This window comes from Carassius gibelio, chromosome B2 (genome assembly GCF_023724105.1).
Source record: "Carassius gibelio isolate Cgi1373 ecotype wild population from Czech Republic chromosome B2, carGib1.2-hapl.c, whole genome shotgun sequence".
Classification (NCBI taxonomy): Eukaryota; Metazoa; Chordata; class Actinopteri; order Cypriniformes; family Cyprinidae; genus Carassius; species Carassius gibelio.
Window position 1 is genome coordinate 29,139,219 of NC_068397.1, and position 26,478 is coordinate 29,165,696.

At 37.0% G+C, this 26,478-nt stretch overlaps 1 protein-coding gene across 1 annotated transcript in view; it reads right to left on the reverse strand.

Annotated features, from left to right (window-relative positions):
• Nucleotides 1-965: 965 nt before the first annotated feature.
• LOC127950782 (guanine nucleotide-binding protein subunit alpha-11) overlaps nt 966-26,478 on the reverse strand; it is a 45,306-nt gene continuing 19,793 nt past the window's right edge. The window contains exons 2-7 of the mRNA XM_052548070.1: nt 21,322-21,506; nt 14,393-14,547; nt 12,263-12,391; nt 7,098-7,227; nt 6,522-6,675; nt 966-5,659 (exon numbers count right to left, since the gene is read on the reverse strand). Of these exons, the coding sequence (XP_052404030.1) occupies nt 5,469-5,659; nt 6,522-6,675; nt 7,098-7,227; nt 12,263-12,391; nt 14,393-14,547; nt 21,322-21,506 (944 nt within the window). The 3' untranslated portion in view covers nt 966-5,468. The remainder of the gene's footprint in view (nt 5,660-6,521; nt 6,676-7,097; nt 7,228-12,262; nt 12,392-14,392; nt 14,548-21,321; nt 21,507-26,478) is intronic.

Genomic DNA, 26,478 nt, shown 5'->3' on the forward strand with positions numbered 1-26,478 from the left:
TCGCCTAATTAATATTCAATGAGTGGTCTGGCTTGCTCCTGGGTCTTCAATGCTAAATATTAAATCTGTTGTTTCTTTATTTGTGAGAGATTTTTTGTGTCATTATTTTATTTTGCACTTCTTTGGCGACCCAAATATATATTTGTGTATATTTCTGACACACAAGATTTTAAAATAAATGTGTTTTACAGTATCTGTGTTTGTGGGTAATATTATGCAATTACTATAACTGCTATTATTTGTTTTAGGAAGGTGTATATCGGAAAATCAACAAGTTTGTTACAATTAATAAACTTTTTTCTAGTTTTATTTTATTTTATCATAAATCCAGTTTAAATTGCAGCCAATCCGATTGGAGTAACGGGTGAATGCCACATTGCGTCATTAATATTCATGAGAAATCCTTCATCGTAGTAGGATCCGTACTTTGGTAAATTCGTATGGGGGGATTTAAGGTGGCGCTCAGGAGGCCCATTTTAAGATGTCAAATGGATGAAATGACAGTAGCCGGAAGTGGAAGGTGTTGGAAATGCCTCGCTTTTGTTCCTGCCAAGTGTACAGCGACTCCAACCTGCAATAATAGCAACTGCACCCATGGGAGCATTTCCACTATATTGAACATATTATTTATTAATACCTCTAATAGAGGAGATATTACAGGTGTATGTTGAAGATAACATCATTGGATTATCATCCTTGGATTAATATAATAAATATTAAGTTAAATTTTTAAGATTTATGTTTTTTAGATATTTTTCTCTATGCTATTTCTCATTGCTCCCTTTTGGATAAAAAAACTAAACCATATTTGGCAAAAAATGTTAAATAAAGGGCATGAGAGACTTTATGTGCTGAAAATATAATGCAAATAAAGCTAAATGACTCTTTTGAAGCCTCTTTTTAAAAGCAGGTTTTTAACACCAGCATTTCAGGCACTGCAAAGAAAACAAATTACAAGACCATCAGCAAGTATAGGAACAAATTTATTTAAATTTAAAACAGATACTTTATAATTGTAGTTTTTTTTAGAAGGCGGTTATGAAAATCATTTCCATGTTTGAATGAGGTTCAGGCAACAGTGGTTGAAATGAAACAAATACAAATAAAAACAATAAAATAATGGCGAGAATGTTGTAAAAAAAAAAAAAAAAAAAAAGATTTCCACTATGTTTTCTCGTCTTGAGGATTTCGATGTTTGTCTGAACCCACAACTCCCACATGGACTAAGAACACATGCTTTAATAAATCACAAAAAGAAAAACAGCAGTTTATCTTCTAACTTAAACACAAAGTAAATCTCTTCTTTAGTGTTTTACTCATTTTTAAAAGGGGACTGTGTCTAATTTCACAGTCTGCATGTGGACAACAATTGGCACTTGTTACGAGTCAGTCTCAGAGAAGGGGATTGGCACGCACAATATTATACAACATTTACATTTGGTATAATTACAAATTAAAATGGTACAAAGAAGCAGAAAAAGTATGAGTGCGAAAACCCAAATAAAATGTACATGATCAAATGGTCCTGGAAATAACAGCTTTCATGCAATGCATTACAGTGAAAGAACAGGGGGTGAAAAGCAGATATCAAATTTTAATGACTCTTTCATTGGGTCAGGACGTCAACCATTCGACCGTCCACCACACAGATTCACCTAGCCATACCAGTAAACATCCTTTCATGGAAATAACAATCGTCTCTCTCTGTTGTCTACAATGGGCCAGCAAATCTGACTACATGTCAATACGCTTATGTGTTCATTGCATCTCACTAAGTGAGTTTTACAAGCACTCAAATGCAAAGAGTCATTGAACTGAATCACAACCATCATGAGAACTCAAGAGGCAAGCGACCTTATGTTATGCACACTGCAGAAAGATAGGAATGCATTCTTTTTTTTTTTCTTCGAGCCGGATAAGTCAAAAGTGAATACAGTGCAATTGTCGGCCACAAAACCAACATCCACAGCCAATCTTTCTTTTTTCAGGAATAATAACTTTTGGTATATTGGCACAGACACTTGAAGGGAACTCTGGCGCCCTCTTGAGTACGGAGGATTATCAACAAGACACGTTTCCAATGCTTTGCTCAAGCATTTACCCTTTTTCTACATGGATTTTCTAGCCTAAGTTATATCTAAACTGTTACCCTGAACAGCCAAATCCTTCAAGACTGATATGTCTACTCACTTGTCCGCTACAGAAATTAAACAAAAGCCGTGGGACAGACACTATTTTCCATGTACCACTTGGCGGACCTGTTAGGAAGATTGTTCTGGCCTGTGAAAGGTGTTGTTTTTGCTGTGTTTACACGCGGGTTATTGGCAAGATCTAGTAAATGAACAAAGTTTGGCCTCCAAACCTCACTGACTGTACCCTACGGACTGAAAAGTGTGCTTGTCACTTGACTACCGATCCTAAAATGCCCGAAAAACATCTCACGGCTCACAGAGGTAGAGGTTTTTGAGGGAACGTCGAATACGAGATTTCTGGGACTGGCACGTTTATAGATATGTGTAGCTTCAATTGTCGGCCTGCAGCTCGCAGCATTCGCCTTGTGGTACGGAAAATACAAAAAGTGCATTAAGAAGAATCAAGCTGTGCCGAACAACGCCCCCTTTGTCTTGTCTTGATAAAACAAAGCAACACGTTCTCATAGTGAGCAGACCTCAACTCGAAAGTCGCAGTAAACTAACATCCATTTGAACACTTTAGAGTAAGACGTACATCAAAATAATGGTGTTTCAGTTTGCTTCGATTCATCGGTTTCTTCAAATCTAACTCACTACGAACAGCGAAGAAACACTGTAGGATTTACAACCCCACTTAAACACGGACTTACACGGGTTCAGTTTACAAATAACACGTCAGGTTTTATTTCCATCAAGAAAGCGTTTGGGAGTTTGTTTCTCTTGACCGTGGCAAGTGATCAACCAAGATGCATGGCAGCAAAAGTGATAAAATAATGAATAATGAATGAGTGTTTGGTGATTGGCTTCTCGCAGTATTGAATCACACTCTAAACTGTCCAATCATTTCTGGTTTTCATGTGGCGTGTTTGTCGTAGCCCTTGATGAAAATGAATGAAACGTCACCTGTATAAAATATCTACTGTAAAAGAACTGTAGAACACTTTTTTTTCTATCTGTGCATCACATACACAATGAAGGAAACAAGCTGTGAATTTATAAAGAAATCGAAATGAAATCAGAATCGAAAGAAAAATTCACTATTTGCAAGCGTCGACCAAATAGATCTTCAATCACACAAAAAGCTGTCTATTTTCATATCTTACATGTCCTATGTTTGTTTTTAAGCACGTCACCTAAACATAATTTGGAAATTTAACAATTAAAAAAAAAAAAAATCTGTAGGAAAGTGAAAAGTGTGGTTAGGGAAAATATTCATAATATAATACATTGTGTGTTTGGGGGAAGAAGAAGAAAAAAGGCTGATAATTGTATCCATAACGGAGGTTTATACAGCAGTACAGACACTAGTCTCCTATTTCTGTCTCATAACATGGGAGTGCTTCAAATAGGAAAGAGGAAACAATAGCATTCAAATTATCAACAACTTCAGATCTGGTCTATAAATTATATAAATAAAATGTTCTGTATCTAACTTTTTATTTTGCTTAAAAATCATATTTTTATGTTATATAACATTCACACAGTGGAGGAGGCTGTTTCCCCATCCGTCTCCGAAGTTTCCAAAGGCTTTCCAAAATCTGCTATTAGTCTATTACTCATTACCTCCATCCTCCACACGTTACCATAAGGAACAGCTATGTGTATATCATTTGACGTATTCATAGTGACCAAAAAAATCTAAAATCAAAAATTAAAACAAAGAATCACAGTCTCAATAATATTGTAATTCATAAGAAAACCAACAGAACCGTACACAATTGCGATTAAGTGATTTTTTTTCTTTTTTGCCAAAGATAGTGTACCACAGACGTTTTGTACATAAGCAATAATGTGTATACGTATTTACAAATATAAATATACACAATCAATTCACTTCAGCGCATAAATGCTTTCCTGTCCCCCTGACCCCATCCTCCCACGACCCTCCCCCGCAAAATTTTCAACCGAAGAAGTTACATTATGACAGTTAAAAAAACTGCGTAAACAAATAATATATTGTGTGCATCAGTGCCGCTAGACGACGACGATACCCGGACTGTGAATTAATAAAGTATCTGTTTATGAGCGGAAAAAGATAATCGCACACTCCGAAACTACTTTTTTAGATTGCGAAATTAAAACGAAACCAGGAAGGAGGATAAAACATAACAACCATGGGGGAAGGAAGCAATGCAATCATTTTCAATGTTAAATGTGGAAATCTGCAGAACAATACCTTTCGTAAATGTGTAATCCTGTTTTGCGCACATTTAAAAATCCTTAACGTTGTCTCTTACCCATCTATAATTCGACTGCTGTTATAATTCACTCTATATTCGATAGCAGTGGAAGTAGCTATAGTTACTTATCATTAAAAAGTTTTTAAAATGATCATCTCAGCAATATACACAGATTTAATTAGTTTCATCACTCCCTTGCGTGCGTTGTATCGTTTTGCTTATATAGGCATTCTTATACTATTTGCGTTCATTATCTTTTTTTTTTGTCGTCTTTTTTTGCATTTGCGATGCTCTCACGTGAAGTTTACATTCATCGATACGAGTTGAAGACTAGGCTCGTCGAGAGAATCATCTCTGCGAGTGAAAGGTTCTCCACACCATCAGTGGAACCCGCTGGAACCCACTGGATTTAAGAATCCGCTGGAATCCTCGGAATTCTAGAAGGATCCATTTTGGAAGTTCCTGCACCACAGCACTAGTCCATGTGTCCATGTACAAGTATGTAAATATGTTGTGATTTTTTTTTATTAATATTTTTGTCTTTTTGCAGGGCTGTGTAAACCAGATTTTTCCATCCATCCAGGCAGAATTCCCGAGAAATGCTCGGAGCAGATGACGTGTTTGGAGTGAGGACCTTTAATGGAAAGGGGAAGGATCGTCACTTCCAGTTTTTCAGGCCAGCGTATCACAGGTCATTCTCATAGTAGCTCTGCCAATACAACATTTCCATGAAATACGTGAACGTTGGAGTGGTGAGTCAGAGGCTAACGCGCCCTTTGTCAAATCCGAGCCACTTTATATCGGTGGTCAAATTTGATAAAAGGGAAAGATGCCTTTGACGAGAGCTGCCGGGGATGAGCGGACAGACTTTGGCAAACAAATCAAAAACAAATGACGAGCAGGATACGTCTGTAATAATTCCACTGGACAGAAAGAGAAAAACTCTGGAAGCTGGGAAAGAGAAATCAAAAGATCTGTGTTTCTGAAATTGTACATGATGCATGTGTGTGTGTATGTGTGTGTGTGGACATAGGTGTGCACACGCTCTGTGGGTGCCTGTTCTATGCTGATTCATGTGTCGGACTCGTTGCACTTCTCACACCAGGTTGTATTCCTTCAGGTTTAGCTGCAGGATGGTGTCTTTCACCGCCGCGAACACGAAGCGGATGTTCTCCGTGTCAGTGGCGCAGGTGAAATGCGAGTAGATGATCTTGTCGCTGTCAGGGTTCAGATCCACAAACATCTTTAGGATGAACTCCCGTGCAGCCTGGGCATCCCTTTGGGGCCCTAAAAAACAATGTGTAAAGAAGTGAAGTGAAGTGAAAGTGACATTCAGCCAAGTATGGTGACCCATACTCAGAATTTGTGCTCTGCATTTAACCCATCCGAAATGCACACACACAGAGCAGTGAACACACACACACACACACACACACTGTGAGCACACACCCGGAGCAGTGGGCAGCCATTTATGCTGCGGCGCCCAGGGAGCAGTTGGGGGTTCGATGCCTTGCTCAAGGGCACCTAAGTCGTGGTATTGAAGGTGGAGAGAGAGCTGTTCATGCACTACCACCACCCACAATTCCGTCCGGCCCGAGACTAGAACTCACAACCCTTCGATTGGGAGTCCAACCCTCTAACCATTAGGCCACGACTTCCTCAAATGGAGTTTAGAAAAGCTTAGAAGACTTTAAAAAACCCCAAAAAGTTAATATTTCCTTAATTTGCTCCCCACGAATCAAATCAACCAGCTCCAACATGAATCACATGTCATTTGTAAATTCATTGAGAAATTTCTCAGTTAAGACATACTTATGTTTAAAATGGGGCTTGTAAGATTTTTACGATTCTGAAAGAAGTATTTTCTACTCACAAAGGTAGGGCTGCACGATAATGGTTAAACTGATAATCACGATTATTTTGATTAAAATTATAATCACGATTGATAATGATTATTCTATCCTGCTGGAAAAAAAACCCCAAACTGCTAAAACCAGCCTAAAATAAGCTGGTTTTAGCTGGTTGTTCCTAAGGAATTAAGAAAGTAGTCAAAACCCCTCTAAAACCAGCCTTCTGAGCAGCTTTGACTAGCTAAAATCACAATTTTAGAAAATCACTTAAAAAAAACCCCCAAAAAACAACAACATACCATCGAACTCTGGGAAATAGTCGACCAGGTGGGAGTAGGAGATCTTCTCCTCCAGCAAGTCCTTCTTGTTGAGGAAGAGGATGACAGAAGAGTTTTGGAACCATGGATATGTGATTATCGTCCTGAACAGAGCTTTGCTCTCCTCCATACGATTCTGAACACAGACACAGAGAGTGGATCGCCATTTATATCAAAATGCACAGTGAAACTCACCAACCAATAATATAAAAGCTTTTAGAGCATTGAGTCCACAAATAGCATTTATGAAAGATGTAGAAATGTTTACATTGTTGGTCTTCATGCAGCAGCTATATGCGGTTTGTCTACTATTCCAACTAAACTCTACCTATTCTATAAATTTTTTTATCCATTTTTTATTTCCAACTTTTGATTTTTTTATTGCTTATGTATTTTTTATAATTATATTTTAAATCCCCTTTAAAGCACTTTCAATTACCATTGTGTATGAATGATGCTATATAACAAAATATGCTTTGCATAGAAGAGTATGTGAAATAGTGTAAGGATAGAGTGCAGTGTAAAGATAAACACATCTATAATAAATGAGTCGCTCACCTCGTTGTCCGATTCCACCAGAACCTGATCGTACTCGCTCAGAGCCACCAGGAACATGATGGATGTCACATTCTCAAAACAGTGGATCCACTTCCTGCGTTCTGACCTCTGACCTCCTACATCAACCATCCTAAAAGACAAAGAGAGCAAGCGTTTGAATTATTAATTACTGACATTATATGCATTAATAATTCATGCTTATATTGTGCACAGTTTGCAAATCTTCTGTATGCATGAAGCACTGTGTCCCATAATGCAAAGACCTCACAGTTTCTAGTGTTCTGAATGCAATGGAAGCAATATCAAACACTTGAACTCATATTTGACAAACTATTATGTGCCAGTTAAGAACTTTTAAAGCATATTTGGATTCAAATTATTTGGATTGAAATACAATATACTGAGGTCATGTGACAGCAACATAGTATTGTTTGTTTACCACTACATAATGTATACTTTACATATCTTAAAAAGGCAATATACGGTAAATGCACACAGCATATAATTCAGGCATTTTGAACTGAAAATCGGCCATTTTATGCATTTTGTGTATTATTAAAATAAAATCATATATATATTTAATATGTTTTTATGTAGACATCTGTCACATAATAAAGATAAATATTATGGAAATATTTGCACACTAAACACAACATGCTTACTGAATTAAGAGTAGAAGTAGTATTTTATCATTCTTTTCCGAACATACTCGCAGCCCTAGATTTCAGAAACATGGTAAATGTGTGCAGCCAAAGTCGGCGCTGTTTATCCAGCACTGATTTCAGGATCTCTACACTGCCCCCTAGTGGAGTCAGCGCTCCAGTCCTGAGCCAGCAGTTCACAGAGGGGCCTTTGATAAATGAAGCCCTCTAGGATTGGCTGCCCAAAATAAAGCTCCTTCAGATAGAAGCGTCCTCATTTCCTTCAGCCAGGGGCTAAGTGACCTACTTCTGAACATACACACGCTCTTTAATGTAGGACAAGTCTCCACGTTCACTCCACACTTAGCGAACTTTGGCAGGAGGACAGACAGAGAGAGCGAGAGAGGCTGTGCACGCTCACTTTTACTCTTCCAGGAAGCTAGACGTGAGATTCGTGAGGGTTTAAGTAGGGCTGGGCAAAAAAACCTATTTTTTAATTAATCGTTTTTTTTTAAATGACATCGATTCGATATCGTAAATCAATCTTTTCCGATATTTATGCAAACATTTAAAATAAAATTTAATTAATGTGAATCTTTTCATTAGTCTTCTTCACTAAATGTCACCCTCTTATTTCCCTTGTGCAATGTCACAACAGAAATCCTGCAATATTTAATGCTCATCTTGTCAGTAAAGCCGGTTCTGTAATCAGCTGTAAATTTCTGACAAGCTGTGCCAAACCACGATCATATTTAGCGCAGCTTGTCAGTGAACAACGGCCCTGTGTAGTTAATGCTGCTCCATGTGAAATCACGCACATGTAGAGATTTACCACTGATTACAGAACCGGCTTTACTTACAAGATGCGCATTTAATATCTCAAGCGATTTATCATGGAGCCCTAGGAGACACGGTTCACAAGAACCAAGAACAAAGCGTGATTTGCAATGTTCAGGTAAAATTCTATAGTAATACTACAAATCTGTGGAAGCATTTGACATCACGCGTAAAGGCGCCATAATTTCCACATAGAATGAATGAATGGTTTTGTCTACACAAGCGCGGACTACGCTCGCGGTGTTTTCAGCCTCTGTCGTCTCACTATGATGATATGAATACACACATTTCATCTCCACCTGCTTTGAGAGTCACTTCATTAGCATTATATTGTTTAATTTGACAAAACTACCGTCATATCACATACACAGGGGCTGCAAAGTCCTCACGGCAAATCGTCAAAATAAGTTTATTTAAATGTGAAGAAACTGTATAATAAAAAAAAAAAAAAAGATTAATATTTAGCAGTCTTAAGACTCAATGTGACAATGCTACTACTACTAATAAATAAGAATAATTCTTTATTTTTAAAAGGAATAATCACATTTGTTTTATTTTTTATTTTAACCGTAAACCTCTGATGCGCAGCACTGTGTGTGCCAAAAAATAAGGGTTTTTCATTTGATTAAGATACATTAAATAGTTTTATGCCTTATCTGATTACCAATCAGTGTAACGGTGTAAACTGAGGTTTACTGTTCTTTTTTTTTTTTTTATTTCAATAGCATTTATATTAGGGCTGGGTAAAAAATAGATTTTTCGATTAATCATTTTTTTAAATGTGGTCGATTCAAAATCGATTCTCAAAGGCAATGAATAGATTTTTTTCCATATTTCTTTCCGCAGACATTGAACATAAGATTAGCCTTAAACTAATTACAAATCTCACCCTCTTATGTGCCTTGTGCGATGTTACCAACGAACCTGTCATTCATTCATTCAGTGCTTAAAGCAGTGGTTCTCAACCCGTGGCCCGTCACGAATTCAAATGCGGCCCACCATTTGATGAACACACACACAAAAAAACTTTGTTTTATAATTTAAAAAAATGTAGGCTACTAAAGAAATATAAGCTATAGCCTAATGTTTTTATGTGAAATTATTTTGTTTTTCATAAATTATTTTCAGACATGAGCAGACTTCCATAACATTATGAACACATACAAGCTCGCACTTTGACAATTCAATTCAAATAGTCATCAACAGCAGTTAGTTCGGTAAAAGGCAGAAAAAAAATAAATGTGGAGAATGCCGGCGACTGAACACATACAAAAAAAGAATAGTCGCAATATCAGCAGTGAAGGAGGATTTTCGGTTTGCCCCGCAACTCACTTGAAGTTCAAGCAAATGGAAACACCTTATACTACGCAGCAATCATCCTAAATTAAAGAAATGTGACAAAACATCTCTGGAGAGAACCTCATATTATTAAATTCAAAAGTGCTTTCCATATTTGGATCAACATAAGCTACATTTGTGAACGCACATTTTCTGCTATGTCGCTTGTGAAGTCATGCTCCCGTGCGCGTTTTACAGACTGCATCTTAAAGCCTCTTATACTTTCTGCGTCCGCAAGTCCGCTATGGACCGCTAGGTAGCCGTGACGTAAAAATCGCCATCGGAGAGTGTGTGCCGAGGCTCTGAGTAGACGACAGCGCGGACAAGTGCGCGTGGTCCGTAGTCTTCAAAAGCACAATTGCACATGTTCAGGCAGTGTGAAGAAGCCCATTGCCAATCGAATCTGTGCAATCCGTCAATAAAGAATATAAAGACAGTGATGTGCAATGATTCTGGGCAATTTTTTGTTCACATGTTTGTTGCAGAGCGGACCATCAGTGTACACTTTCGGAAGTATAAATGGAAGTCCGCGTTAGCGCTGCCCGTGTCTGCGTCTGGATTGCTCATGAGGAAAGTAAAACACAGGTTTTGTAATTGTAACTTCATTGTGCTGTTACTACATCGAGTTGAATTTCACAAAATTGTTCAGCTCCCGACAGAATCAGGCGTTTTATTTATGGGGAGTAGAATTATTTATTTCAATGAATTGAATCGAATAGATATCATAATATTTAGGCTATAATATTATAAATCAGATTGGTTTGTATTGGTGACGTAATGTGTAAATGATATGCGTGCGGCCCACGAGACTTGTACTTGGACCATAATACGGCCCGGTGGAAAAAAAGGTTGAGAAACACTGGCTTAAAGGGTTTCAGGTGCTTTGTCGACGTTGATGCCACCTTCACATAAAAAGTCAGAGGTATGGAAGCATTTTAGGTTTCGTAAGAATTGAGCATAGAAAATCGAGAATCTAAAAATCGAATCGATTTGAGAGCTTGTGAATCTAAATCTAAACGATCTGGAACATCTGAATCGATACCCAGCCCTAATCTGTATAAAAACTATATTCACTGAATGTAATAAAAACAATTATATTTAAAAAATTGAATCGAAACCCAGCCCTAGGTTTAAGACAGTTTTACACAGATTAACAAACACAGAGCTGATGGTAATCATTTATATAGTCAATATGGCAGAGAGGGCAGAAATAATCTTGTGTTTTCATAACGCGCTTCAAAAAAAAAAAAAAAAAACCTATGTAAATCTCATCAGCGTCTCTCCATAATCATGTTTTAAATGTTTAGCCACGTACCCATTTCCCCCAGGGGAAGTGCCGCCACACATTGAGTGCAATTCTTTGGGAAACTGCATGAGGGCAGTAAAAAAAAAAAACATTAAATATAATATATTATTCCCTAGTTGTGGCACTGCTACTTTGTTCATTTAATATATTGTCGAAAACGAGAGCATCAGTGTGAAGATGATGATGTTTACGTCAAAAATGAAACCAAGCCGTTCACACAGAATGCATATTTATCACATTTTGTAGAAGGACATCTATCAGCGTTGCACTCGCATCTTGCATGTTTAGAAAGCCATGTAAAATTACTGCAAGTTAAACTTTAAAGTCTCAACAAAATTCACGGTTTTTCCCCATTCCATGTTTTCAATGAAGAAAGTAGCCTACTGTTTTTGATTGGTTTTCGGTCTTTTGTATTAAACTATACCAACTACATGCATGGTGCAGTTTTTCTTTCTAATTATTTCAGCAACTTTATTAATAACATATGGTTTATAAGCATTATTTTAAACATTATGTACTTTTTTTCCCCCAAAGAATTTGAAAACTTTTTTTTTTATTATGCTTTGAAGAAACGTACATAATATTTTGCACGATGCGCCCTCTTGTGTCCTCAGGAGAGAAGCCAAAAGGCTTGTTTTTAGTTTTTCAGTCATTTTGACAGACCTACACTGTATTTCTTTCAAAAGCATTAAAATGCTTTAACAACCCCAAACTTTTTGAACATTAGTGTACATAATATCCATTTAAATGTGTGCTTCCACTCATGACAGTGCTCCTCTTTTAAAAGAAAATTTGATGGCTCAAAGACAAATGAAGAAAAAAAAAAAATTCAGCAGAAGTGCAGTATAGACAACTTTGACTGATGTGGGGTGTGAAGCGGGCTGTATCTTTGTAGGTCACACACTAGAAAGTCATCTTCAGCTCGACTCAGAAAATATTAATAACTCTCCTCCATGGATGTATTTTCAATGCTAACCTACATTCAGTGCTAAGTTCCTCAATTTCAAACGAAAGCTGACGAATAATTGTTCTGTGTCCTCTACCTGAAAATGATGCTTTGAAGGTCGAACGGGTATTCAATAATCCCTGTGGTCGGGATTCGAACCCTCAGAACATCCTGCTGGGTGGGAAGGTAGGAGGACTCGGCGATACGATCCAGATCAGTTAGATAGCTACAGAAAGACAAGGAGACAGAGATAAAAACATCATTAACCCCTTTTTATCACAAGCGGGTGGTTCAGTAAAGGATGTTTCCAGCAGAACCCTCAAGAGTCAGACGTCGTCCCCTGTCAGCAGATCTCAGAGGATACTCATTATGCTGTCTTGTGAGACAATCTAAAAAAAAAAACACAATGGCTAAATAGGGAAGACAAATGTTTTGTGTGTCTGGTCGAACTATGGTAGACTTATCTTGCATTCAGAATGTACAATGCATACGGTCTAATGTTTCTGAAAAACATTATAGTTTTTATAAACTATAAATACTATAAACATTATATTATAATTTCTAGAAATTATATTCTGCATAAAGAATATTAAGGTGTTTTTACAATGATTAAGATTTTATAGCATTGTGACATTATTATCATGCAATTAAACCCTGGAAAATTTAAAATATCCCTAGAAAAAAAAGATAAAAGAATAAAGAAATTAATGTTAGTCTTTATTATTTTTACTTTCTTGCATACACACAAATAAAATAATATATATTACAAAATTAATACTTTAAAAGATATTGTGGCCATATACACCCCTGACCTTCATTTTACCAATGAAACTACAATATATTTGTTTTTTTAACCAATTAAACTACAATATATTCAAGAGAATATTTATTTACAGAAAATATCTTTTTGTAGAACATCCCATCTTCTCATATGTAGTGCTGGAAAAGTCTGATTGATTTGATTGAAAATGGTTCATGAAAATTCACTGATTCATTTCAATACATTTGCATTTTGAAGCAAGATATTTAGTCAAATTCTGTATTCTGTCACGGCAGATTAACTATACATTTATATAAATAAAGAATAAGAATCAAGTTGTTAAATGATTATGATCTCTAATGTGTGTAAAATCTCTAAAATGTATTTGTCACCCAGATATTCCTACTGCACTGATGTGACCTGTTTTACCACAGAAAACCAGCAGGGGGTGTGATACACATGATGCCAACGATTCTTAAACAGACTCCAGGCTTCATACATCTGTGTGTATTAATGTGGTGAAATACACACTGCCTCTATATTTTATCGGGCCAGTAAAAGAAATAGGACAAGACTCACTGCCGCCAAACTCTTCAATTGGATCACCAGAGACACATGGACACCAACCCATTCAGAAAAAGAGCCACGAAACACTAAAACACAGTCTTTGAGACATTATTTAATTTGTATGTGTTGCACAAGATGAACAGATATTGATTTTCTCCCTTTTCCAGATAAAATAACATCTTGGATATCAGTTAGCATGAAAGTAATAGTTTATCCCAAAATAACAAAGTCGTTTACTGGACCTATCATTTCATATTCAGGAGAATTTCTTAGGAATAGTTTTTTCATTTACAAAGAATAGGAGCGCGAGTTTTCAAGCTCTATACAGGACACAAAATGCATCATAAAAGTAGTCTATATGACTCATGTGCGATATTGTAAATCAGTCACATGATAGCATTGTGTGAATTATTCAGTGAAAGTTGCTCTCGTTCAGAGGTCATGAGAAATAGCAATGTGGGATTCAGAATTCAAACGAACCTTTTGAAAGTTTTTTTTTTTTTAAAGAATCAGTTATTAAAGTCTCACATTTCAGTCTAGAGCACGTGAGTCAAATCAAACTTCTGCAAGCCAGAAAGCCTCAGTTCTAATTCACTGTAATTACATGGGGGGAAAAAATCCCCTGTAGTGTTCCAAGTAAAAAATATAGTCACACGGGTTTGGAATGGGACGAGGATAAGCAAACAATGACAAAATTCCAGATGTATGAATATTTTACAATGAAAAAACCATGCACCATTTAATCATTCACAATATCACCAGGAACACATTTTTGGAAAGTTAACAGGGTCGTTTTAGAGTCATGTAGATTGTGAGGATACACAACAGTGTGCATATATAATTGTTATTTATAAATAATCACACTATACTCAATACAAAGATGATGACAGATATACTCACTATTTTGTGGAGTCTGACAGCTGGTACTCTCGGCGTCTGTCGTAGGCCTCTTGAATGCCTGGATCTGTCCACAGCATCTTAATGGCACTAATGTAGGGCTGGTCGAATGACGACACTTTCTCAATGTCCACCTCCTTCACCAGCATGGCGTTTGCCTGCATCGCAGAGCAAATGAACAGTTTAAAGCTGCAGTAGGTAACTTTTGTAAAAATATATTTTTTACATTTGTTAAACCTGTCATTATATCCTGACAGTAGAATATGAGACAGATAATCTGTGAAAAAAAAAATCAATGTCCTATTGCCATTTGCAGTTACGGACCGCTCCCGGTAAGAAAACAACCAATCAGAGCTGAGGTCCGGAACTTTGTGTGTTCAAAATGTAGAAAATGTATATAATAAGAGAGTACACCATGAATCAATTTCCAAACCGTGTTTTTGGCTTGTCCTGAATCACTAGAGTGCACCTATAATAAGTGTTTATATTCGGACTATTTTAGATTGCTTTGGGGGTACCGCGGCAGAGTAACCCAGTAGAGCTGCAACTAAAGATTATTTTTTCGATTAGTCGACTAATCTAATGATTATTTTTATTACAATAAATAATTATTCTAATGTTCTTTTTTTTTTTAGCTAATGAATCCTTTCGATAACTTTACAAAAAAAATATGAGTACAACTTCTAATATAATATTTCAACCTTTATTCATTTTTGAAGTTTTTACAGTACAAAATAATAAAGAGGCAAATAAAATTATTTTACTATGGTAAATATGAGCTTATGATAGCGTTTATAATTAAACCACAGTAGCCATAAATTTACAGTTGTCTGATACGTCATGAAATGTTCTTTAGCATCACAAACCATAAAATGTAGTCAGGGTTCTGCTATGGTTTAGCATGGTTTCCAGAGATCTGGAGCTGATTCGGGGTGGCTCGGTGGTTTGTGACTGTTGTCTCGCGGCGCGCTGTCTTTTAAGGGGCAGTTCCACTGATCTTTGTATATATATATATATATATATATATATATATATATATATATATATATATATATATATATAAAACACGTTCTATATTATAGATCAGGGGACAGTTCACATCGCGTCTTTTGCGCGCTCGAGTTCGTTATTTCCAATGTAGGCGTGCGATAAGCGCGCTCATAACGGAAGCGACGCGCACGTGGTGCAACGTGCTTGTTTTTTCCAGGCGCGTCCGCACCGCATCGAGTTAAAAACATCTCAACTTTTCAGAATGCCGCAAGCGCAAGAATATCAGACCTGAACCAGGAAGTTGGTCACCAGATCACACGGTAACCAGTTAAACCGTAACACCGGAGAGCGCCAAGATGTTTTCCTCTGAGATGCTCGTGCATCGCAGTTGTGCTGCCGTGGTACACCATATCGGTTTTGCAAAGGGAACAAAGGGCCATTTTATTTGTCCTCTGTTTAAAGTATTCCCATACTTTTGATAACAGTGGTCTCTGTTTTTGTGATAGAATGCAACTTTCTCCATTCCCAGTATGCCATTACTCGAGATGTAAACAAACTGTGTGACGCGTCGACGCATTTCACGCATTTCATGCTGCAACGATGCGTCGACGTCATCGATTACGTTGACTACAAAAATATGTCGACGCGTCGTTGCAGCAGTATAACCCAGTAACTTTGTGATTCTTCATAGACATAAACAGAGAGTAGTAGTTCCGGCTACAATGTTCTTCCGCAAGACGCAAGCAGTTCTGTTTATTAACCGCTAGAGCATCAAAAGTTACCTACCGCAGCTTTAATGTAAAAGCAATAGAGAATATTGAGAATCTACAGCAGTGCAGATGTGCATTTTCAACATGCTCTGGCCCTTCTATAATTATGGAGCTTCTATTATGCATGACATCTTATTAATAGTGAGGACTACGTGGAATATATGCACTTTTTTCATCTGCCCCACCAAAGCATATGAAAGGTGAAAACTAATTCATGGTTAAAATGGTTGGTTAGAAGCAATGACAACCAGTTACATCAGCTAAAATCTAGACATAATTTGAATCTAAATCTTTTTAAAGATGTAGATGAGTTTGTTTTTTCATGGAGCAGAAATTTTGCATAACACACACTTGCTTATCAATGATCAGTGAATGGGTGCCGTCAGAATGAGAGTCCAAACAGCTGATAAAACATAACTAGGGCTGGGTACCGAACTTCGATGCCTTTATGGTATCGAACGAAAAACTTCGATACTATGAGTATCAAAAAATTATTTATCTTCGGTGCCAAATTTTGGTTCCAAAAGCTAAGCGGCCGGGGTTTTTTTTTTTTTTTTTTGCCAAGCGGCTGGGTCTGTGTGAGCTTGTAGCATACGTGCATGTAAGGACCTAAATTCGCCGTGAATGGCTGTCGACCACCACGTGACTTGATGGGGAGGATTTTTGAAGATACTCGTAGTCACACAACACAAGTGTAGCTGTTTTTTCTCAAAACGTTTCCGTTTTACAATGTCAAAAAGGTCTAAAGTGTGGCTACACTTTATAAGTGGATGCCGAGTCAGCAAAGTGCAACATATGCGATAAGAGTATTGCAACCAAAGCCGGCTTGCCCTCCCTCCCTGTTTAGTTTGGTCTACTCCATTGCGTATCTTGAAACACGCCCCTATCACGTTGTCTAAAAAACAGAGAGAGAGAGACAGATTTATCAGCGAATTTCACTAAGCAGCAGGCCACTGTATACGTTCACGTAAAACATAACCGACTGTGTTTACGAGAATACTTGCAGAGACAATTATTTTGATACAATTGTGTGTATGTGTTCATTCAGAAGCTACGAAACGCGAAAGATGAATTCATTCTCTGTACGCGCATTGTCTTAAATGCTGCTCGTAGCGCGTGCTTTGAATGAGTGAGCGCAAGCTCAGAATGCGCGTGAATTGTTTAAAACGCTTGAATCAGCAATATTTAGAAACGAGTGAACAACGCGAATCAAGTTAGGAATTTTACATCACTATTCACGATAGCCCATTGGACTGGAAAACACAATAGCCTCGGGACGTGGGGCTAGCGATTTTGCGAGCCCTGCACCTCAGATCTATCCAGTTTGTGAAATACTGGTTTCCACGCTGGTTTCGTTAAACAAAATAAATTATTATTTCAAAAGATTGACTCAAAAGAATCATCGGTTCACTAATCGGATCATGAACTTGTATTACCGAGCCAAAGATGATCTGTTATTGAAAATCTCGAATGAATAAAGACTTCAAGTTCATCTGTAAAGCACATATAAACTTCAATTTCATGCATGATTTGTATGGATCTAATAACTGAATGCAAAGTGTGAGTTCTAGAATAATGTTTGTGTCTTGATGAGCATGTATCGCTCACTAGGAGTCGCTAAATGAACAGCTGCTTTTCTTTTCTTTTTTTTTTTTTTACGGAGGATCAGTTGCCATATTGGTTAAAATCCCAAAACTGTTTACTTAAATATTACATTAATAAATGACATCAAAACAGGAGCGTTTGCGTTATGATGTGGTGGGCTGCTGTGGGCCAGAAAGTCCAGGGCCACTTTTTGGTCCCAGTCCGCCCCTGAATGGCGCACCCCTATCCAAAAAGCACAACCAGTTGTATTAATAATGTTATCCTGATTGTGAAGTGTTACCAGAATTTGTTTTAATTAAGGTGAAAAATAAAAGTTTTGTGTTCCATGTATTTGTGTTGATGTTGAAATGGATTTTAAAACATATGGTATCGAAAAAAGTATCGTTAGGAACCGGTATCGAAACTGAGTTATCGAAATTGGCACCGGATCGAAAGATTTTGAACAATACCCAGCCCTACATAACAATAATTCACAAGTCATCCACAGCACTCCAGTCCATCAGTTAACATCATGCAGGGTATATACTGCAATCTTTAAGTTCACGAGTTCACATCTACGTATATTAATACCGTAAGTTTATGCGTATTTGGCGTGCTGTCCGGGTGGAGGGCTCCGAGCTCGGGATATGGCCCGAACCCAGAGTACTCCCCCCGGTTGTGGTAAGAGTAGATGGATCTATAAGTGAGGAGAAAGGGAGGAGGGATGCTGAAAACCGTCAATGAACAGAGATAGGTTCTGCTGTTATTTATACCTTGTCATGAGTTGATTACTGATTGGTCTCCACTTGTGTTAATCAGGTTAATGAACTGCGACTGTTCCTCCCGAACTTTGTTATAAAACAGCATTTAAATTTACTACTTTTTAATACCTTTTTCACTACCTTCAGAATATTTTTTAAAACCATCACAACACTGAATTGCAAGTGTTAACCTGATAACTGTCACTCACGTTTTTGAAGATAGACTTGAATGTGCATGATACAAACCTAAATTTTTATATTTCATGACTGAAAACATTTTGTAACATGATTGTGATGTGCCATTTACATGGTAATGCAATGTCTGATTTTAAAATGGGTTTTGAAGGATGAATTTTGAGATTTTATGTTTTCAAGTGATATATAACTTCTGATGATTTCTAAAATGTGATAGAGAAAAAGGCAACGAGGAAGTCTTTTTTTTAAACAAAGGTAAAAGCTCCTTTTGTAATGTAGATTTCTGAGGGTGCACTCTTGTCATAAATTCATCTATTACTTTTCCTACATAATTTTTAACAAAAAATATTGGTATAATATATATTTGGGAGTCTTAGACCTTTCCAACGATATATAGTTTGTCAAGATTAGATTAAATTTGATTGTAATATAGTATAGTCAACGTAGGTGTCCCGTATACGGGACGGGGTGACATTTAACATCAGCGACCTTTCTATTATTTACACAGATTTTGACATATATAACATACAAAAAATAATAGATTTAGAGACTGATGTTGACAGCATATTGCACATTTATTTCACTTCGTAAATAAAAATAAAAGAAATACCATAAAATGGGCAATGGAGAAAATGGATAGACCGAACAATAAGCCTGCCTGTTAGTGTTGTCACGGTACCAATATTTCAGTATTCGGTACCGATACCAGTGAAAATCCACGGTTCTCTGTACCAATTTCGGTACCAAAGCAAAACACAAAAATTTGCTAATAAAAAAAAAAAAATAACTTTTTAGCACTAAAAATAAAACCAATGCCATTCTTTATACTTATTTAGAATTGTGTTTAAAGTTTTTCTACAAGTTATATAATTATGAAAAACAGTAAACAAGTTTCACCCAAATTTAATTTGTCTTTTAATTTATCAAATTTAAACATTTTATGTTTGGTAAATAAAGGGGATTTGCTATTAAAATTAAAACATGGAAGAAATATTGAGATTTTTTTTTTTTTTTTTTTTAAATAAAGTTTTTTATTTTTTTGCAACAGTGGTAGCAGTATCACATACGTTTTACTAAATAATAGTAATATTTCTAGCACAATGCCCTTATGTAAAAATTTTCTTTTAGGCCTAATGAATGCATATTTGTCATTTTGAAATTGCTATTTGCGCATTAGCTCCGCCCACTACCGGAGAAACCGGTATGTATTCTGCTTTTTCGAAAATGAATATGAATAATTCTAAATGAACTCCATTATTTTGAAAGGAGAAGACAAGAGCAAGCGTCATGCGCTTCAGTCTATGTAGTAAATAAACCAGCACATCTCTGCCATTCATTAATTCACACAGAGACGCGCAGAACACGGATTCATATTTCAAGCAACTTTTGCGGCTTAACATTTACAGATACTGGTCCATATGGAGATTTGATTTGATTAATTTATGCTTTCACAAATTCCATGACTTTCCATATTAAAATGTAAGTTTCATTTACATGACTGGATTTTGAGATTCCGTACTCGTTTTCTGCTTCGCGGAAATCATAGCGCTGTATGCGTCAAGAACCGGGTTTGAACGGGACCTCGGTACTACCGGTCGTTAACCCAGCTATTAGAAAACTTGCATTTGTCCATGAAGACGACGATGGTTGTCCAGTCGTTGAAGATATGCCTTGAAGCAAGTCTAAAATAAAACGTAAGCCAGCCACTTCTGTTGAGCGCGCAGTGTTCTGAGATGATGCCGAACGACCACTGAATATGACGTCAGCATCAAACATACGTTGAGACGGAGACGGAAGATCTTTGATTATGTGCCCAGATATGCTAAAGCCCATATAAACGAACTAACACGAACGCAGATAGAATTTCAATCAGAATAAGACACCTGATAGTCTGGAAAAAATAATACCTAATTTGGAAAAAAATAATACCTCTGAGACCACATTTAACACTTTTAATGGCCTTAAATTTGACCATTTTGATTTATCACTTTTTAATACTTTTTAAAACCCCGCGGACACCCTGTCATGTGAAGCCAAAACTGCATGTTTGTAAGAAACAAATCCATCTTTAAGACTTGAACTTCAAACGGTTTCTTCCAGCCATAATCCAAAATGATACTTCCTCCAGGGAAAAAAAATCCACCCCCTGTTGTCCTCCCATGTCAAAATCCATCTACATATTTGTTTAGCTTATAAATGAGTCTTGATTTGAGCAACCTGATTCAGACGAGACAAACTTGAGTTGCTTAATGATGTATTTACTTCTTAGAAACACAGCTTTTTGCTTCACAAGGCATTAATGCACTGGAGTGGATTTTTATGTTTTTGTCAGATGTTTGGTCTCTCATTCTGATGGCACCCATTCACAGCAGAGCATACATTGGTGAGCAAGTGATATGCAGCTAAATTTCTCCAAATCTGTTCATACAAAAAAACAAACTTGGAAATCTTGGATGGGCTGAGGGTGAGTACATTTCATTTTTGGGTGAACTATTAATTTAAAGATGAGTTTTTTTGCAATAGAGCCTACTAGTGGAGCACAAATACACGTCTTTTGATTTAGGTGTGAAACATGACCTAGACATGTTTTCATCAGTTCCTAACTTCAACAGTCAACATTAATGTTTTTTACCTTGTTCTGCTCATACTTGAAGCCGATTTTCAGGTTCTCTGTGGCGCGGATCATGGACTGCATGGAGGTGAAGATATTCTGGTACACTAGCTTGGTGAATCCACGTTTGTCTTCTTCTGTGTACCCGGTGCCATGGATGATACGCATCTGTTTGATGAACGTACTCTTGCCGCTCTCACCCGTGCCTAGAACAGAGGTAAGGGTCAGAGGTCAGGTTTACCTTCAAAATCTGATCATTTGTACAGCACCCTTCATTCATGATCATCTGTTGGGCTTGGTCACAATGTGGGAGCAAATCAGGACACTTTAAATTATTTAATTAAACAACAAAACTCTATATTGTTCTTTTGAGAGAAAAGAACCTCTTCTAATTAATGAGAGCAAATACGTGCCTGTGTTAGCTGCCAGTCAAAAAAAAAAAAATAATAAAAAAAAAAGTCTATGGCATTTATTTTACTTGTAATTGTAAGCAGCACACTTTTTGGTTAGTTTTATGCTCTTTTTGGTTACATCAGCATTTCCCAAATGGCAGTTTGCAAACCCGTGGGGATTCATGAAGGAACTGAACAATTAATCAAAATGAAATAAAAATCCCAATATAATTAACAGTGGTTCAATTCACAGTAAACACTTCTTCTCTATGGAAGCATATGGGTAGCATTATTCAATTTGGGATGTAATATGCAAAATGACAATGCAATATGTAAAATGGCAATGCATTTCTGTATTTACATTTACATTTTCCAATACATTTGTGCAACGTTTGGTGCAAAATGAAAATGAAAATTAAATTACATAATTTTCATTTGCCATTTACTACACCAGTTTTAATATGTAAAATGAATATTAATTTTAACGCTTTATAAGTTGCAAAATTAAAATGAAAATGTATTACAGAAATGATTAGATATGTCTAACACGTTAAAGCAAAAACTGTGGCAAAAATATCATTTAAATGCTATTTTTCTTAAATGCATTAACACTCACAGTCAAGACACTTACGATTGCATTTTCATTCGGTGTCCCGCAATGAATGTAGCAAAATTCAATGTGCACATTGAAAATGCATTCCGAGCCGATCACGTGTCCCCGCCCTCGCGCCACGTCAATCATTGTGTGAACAAGGCGGGGCTTACAGAAGGTCAGAGACTCAAATCTCAAGGAGCGGATTCAAGTGAGACAAGATGGACAAGACAGTTGGTCTGTGTATGTTTTGATCATTTCGGTTTATGGCTTCAATATTTCATTCGCACTTGTGGGCGCAGCTGAAACGCTGCTTTCATCTGATTGGTCGAATCGGATCGGTTTTCATCTGACAGCCTTCAGCTCTGTCTTTTCATTCTTTCAGACAGAATAAGAGTCAGTGCGAGTGAAGCACTGTAATGTCTGAAACCACCGCTCACTGTTAATTAGCATAATATTTGAATCAGATGTAGCTGGGCACATAATTCGTGCTGCTGAGACCTGCAAATTATTTTCTAGGTTGTAGTATTGTATGAATATTGTCCCACTGATAAATACAGTGCAAATAGTTCTGTCCCTTTGGATAACAGTGAAGTGGAAATAAAAATCAACAATAGACTGAACAGTTCCATGTCTGTAACATTTACCACTCTCATCTTTTAAGTCATAAGGCACTAGGTATGTGTGTGTGTGTGTGTGTGTATGTGTTACATTAATAAATAATTGTAAAAATGAATATAGTTACATTTCTAAATAAAAATAGTAAAATTAGCTCTATGCTGCTCAGTGCTCCTGTAGCCTACCCCAGAGCGCCCTCTCGCGGCTGTAGACGGTAATGTTTTCTCTTGGTCCTGAATAAATGCGACTTATAGTCCAGTGAGATTTATATATGTTTTTTTCCTCGTCATGAGGTATTTTTGGACTGATGTAACTTATACCGAAAAATACAGGTAACATTATTATTATTATTATTTATTATGAGAGTAATTGACACAGACTAGAACTTTAATGTTTCACCCAATTCAGCTCAGATCTTCAGACTCGTCTGACTAGTGTTGCTTGTATAACTGGCCAGACTTACCTTCCCAAAAAATCCTATTTAATTTTATTTCATAAATGTAACTATATTTATTTCCACTTCACTGTTATCCAAAGTGACAGAACTATTTGCACTGTTTTTATCAGTGGGACAATATTCATACAATACTACGACCTAGAAATAATTTGCAGGTCTCAGCAGCACGAATTATGTGCCCAGATACATCTGATTCAAATATTATGCTAATTTACAGTGAGTGTAGTTTCAGACATTACAGTGCTTCACTCGCACTGACTCTTATTCTGTCTGAAAGAATGACAAGACCCAGCTGAAGGTGGAGCGATTACACCAATCAGACGAAAGCAGCGTTTCAGCTCCGCCCACAAGTGCGAATGAAATATTGAAGCCATAAACCGAAATGATCAAAACATACACGGACCAACTGTCTTGTCCATCTTGTCTCACTTGAATCCGCTCCTTGAGATTTGAGTCTCTGACCTTCTGTAAGCCCCGCCTTGTTCACACAATGATTGACGTGGCGCGAGGGCGGGGACACGTGATCAGCTCGGAATGCATTTTCACATGCACTTCAAAAGGGCTCATATGATCTGTTACACATGTGAACTTGCGCGTACACATACACATGTTTGTTTTTGTGAAACGTGGGTTCATCCCATAGGCGTAATGGTTTTTATACTGTACAAACTGTATATTCTATGGCCCTACACCAACCTGACACCTAACCCTAACCAGAAACTTTGTGCATTTTTACTTTCTCAAAAAAAAAAATTCTGTATGATTTAGAAGCGTTTTGAAAAATGGGGACATGGGTTATGTCCTCATAAGTCACCCTCTCCTTGTAATACTTGTGTCATACCCATGTCATTATACAGAGTTTTGTCCTGATATGTCACAAAAACACACCCACACACACACAGACCCTCATATTGAAACACAGATTAAAGCTACCATGAAATCACACTCACATTTTAAATGAAACAGGGTATTCAAAGGTTAAGTCCTTTAAAATAGCATGAATCCCTTAAAAGAGCACTATGATCAGAACATAGTGAAAGTAGACAGAGTACATTTTAAATGTCAAGTTGAATGTTACAATCTTAACTCTTTATTGGCATCTACGGTTCCATGAAGAACTTTCAATGTCCAAAGGAACCTATTCATTCTATAAAATTTAATTTCCAGCAAAAACAAAATGGTTGTTTACATTTTAAAAATGTTCTTCACACTAAGAAAAAAATGGTAAGAACTGTTCTCTGAAAGGTTATTTAAGGGCAAAATGTCGCTTCCAAGGTGTGTAAAGTGGCTTCTATTAAACTGTAGCCACAGCAGAAGGAGGTGAAACCTTTGCGTAGGTTTTGGTGGGAAACCACAGAGATTTTCTAAAGCGCAACACCTCCAGCAACAGAACAAACCTATCGAGAGACCATGACAATTTCTAAAGATGCAGTTTTCTGTCGAACTGTAAACCCCTCAAACAAAACAGTCCCTCTGTTTTACACACAATTAAAAGCTCTTTCTCCTTCCCTCTTGTTACATAACACTCCCAGTTCAGCTGCGTGAGGATTTCAAAGGAAGGCCATTTTTTCAGAATGAGAGGAGTCCTTCATCCCCTTTGTGACTGCAGGAAGTGAACCGATCAGCGAAGGGCCACGAACATATCTGTACAAATAAAGCCAAATCCTACTCAGTTTTTGGAAAAACGCTGAGGCTCTGAGGAATGTAAATGTGCTGCTGCAGTTTAAACTGCTTTTAGAGATTTTAATGCTACTTGCAGCACAAAACCTACTAGATTTTTCTGCCACTTTTATTGTCCACCAGGCAATACCAAGCACCACTGCTAACAGGTTTCCCAAACAATTCCCCATCTGAATTTGTGACTAACCACAAAATTTTGCAACTTCAACCACCTAACTAAAGTATGAAATGTTCCGTTAACATTTTCCCATTTGCATCACACTCATTTGCTTTTTACATGGCACAAATGTTATATTTTGCTTCTTAAAAGACATTGCTGGTCATGTGCAAAGTGGTTTATAATATTCTTGTTCATAACCTCTTAATGGAGCACTTTATCTTATAAAAGAGCAATAAACATTCTCTTTCAACAAAAAAGGCTGCATTTAATGCGCTGGGTCAACCTTTTACAAGCTAATATTTTCTTGGTCTGATATGTTGCTTTTTAGTTGGAATTTCTTTTTTTTTCTTTTTTTTTTATCAATTAGGGATGTTACCACAAACAATATTTAAAATCTTTTTAGAAAACCACTGGATGCTGGACCACTGGAAGTACCAAACACAAACTACAGAAATCAGGTAATTGATCTTTTAGGAGAAGCCAAAAGAAAGTTATTTTTCTCTTTACTTTCAGTGGATTCATGCTAAGGGAGATACCCGTTAAACACGCTGATTGTGTAGCAGCTCCAAAATGGAAATACAGTAAGAAGCGATGTATTAGACAACTGAAGTGGCAACACCCGAGGTTTAACCAAGAGAGATGATAAAGGTGCACAATGCTTCTTAAAAGCAAAAAGAAGAGTTCAACCCAAGCTGGTTTTTAATGGGTCAGTGCTGATTATCTTATGACAGGACTGGATCCCTGGAGAGTCAATGTGCTTCATATCAAACAGGTCAAACAGCAAATCCAACTGCATCAAATTACAGTATCTATGCATCAATCAAAACTCACATGCAACCCGCAAAACATGCATCAGGTCTAATTGTTGCGGCTAATCTTGCAGCTGAGCAACATGCCACAATGTTTCTTACTGCATCTTTGCACAAAAGCAGAAAAGATGGCTTTGTTGCCCGCACAACCAGGAAATGTCCTAAACGCGGAAAGCATGTGAAAAGGGGATTTTCCCGATCACAAAAAAAAAAAAACCATCTTATCCAAATATAGGGATACATTAATGCCAAGAGACTCTTGGCTTATTATAGGATGTCCATCAAAACAAACCGCAAGCCTTTTTGGGGAAGAGATAGATGAGATTGAGCTCTAATGGCTTATGATTCATTTCAGGTAGCAGGGAATTTTCTAGAAATGTCTGATGCCGAATAGATTTGTTGTAGCTCTTGAAAGTATCTAATGAGCATGTGACTCATTCTCATCTCTGAGCGTTTCAGCCCTGTCCAGC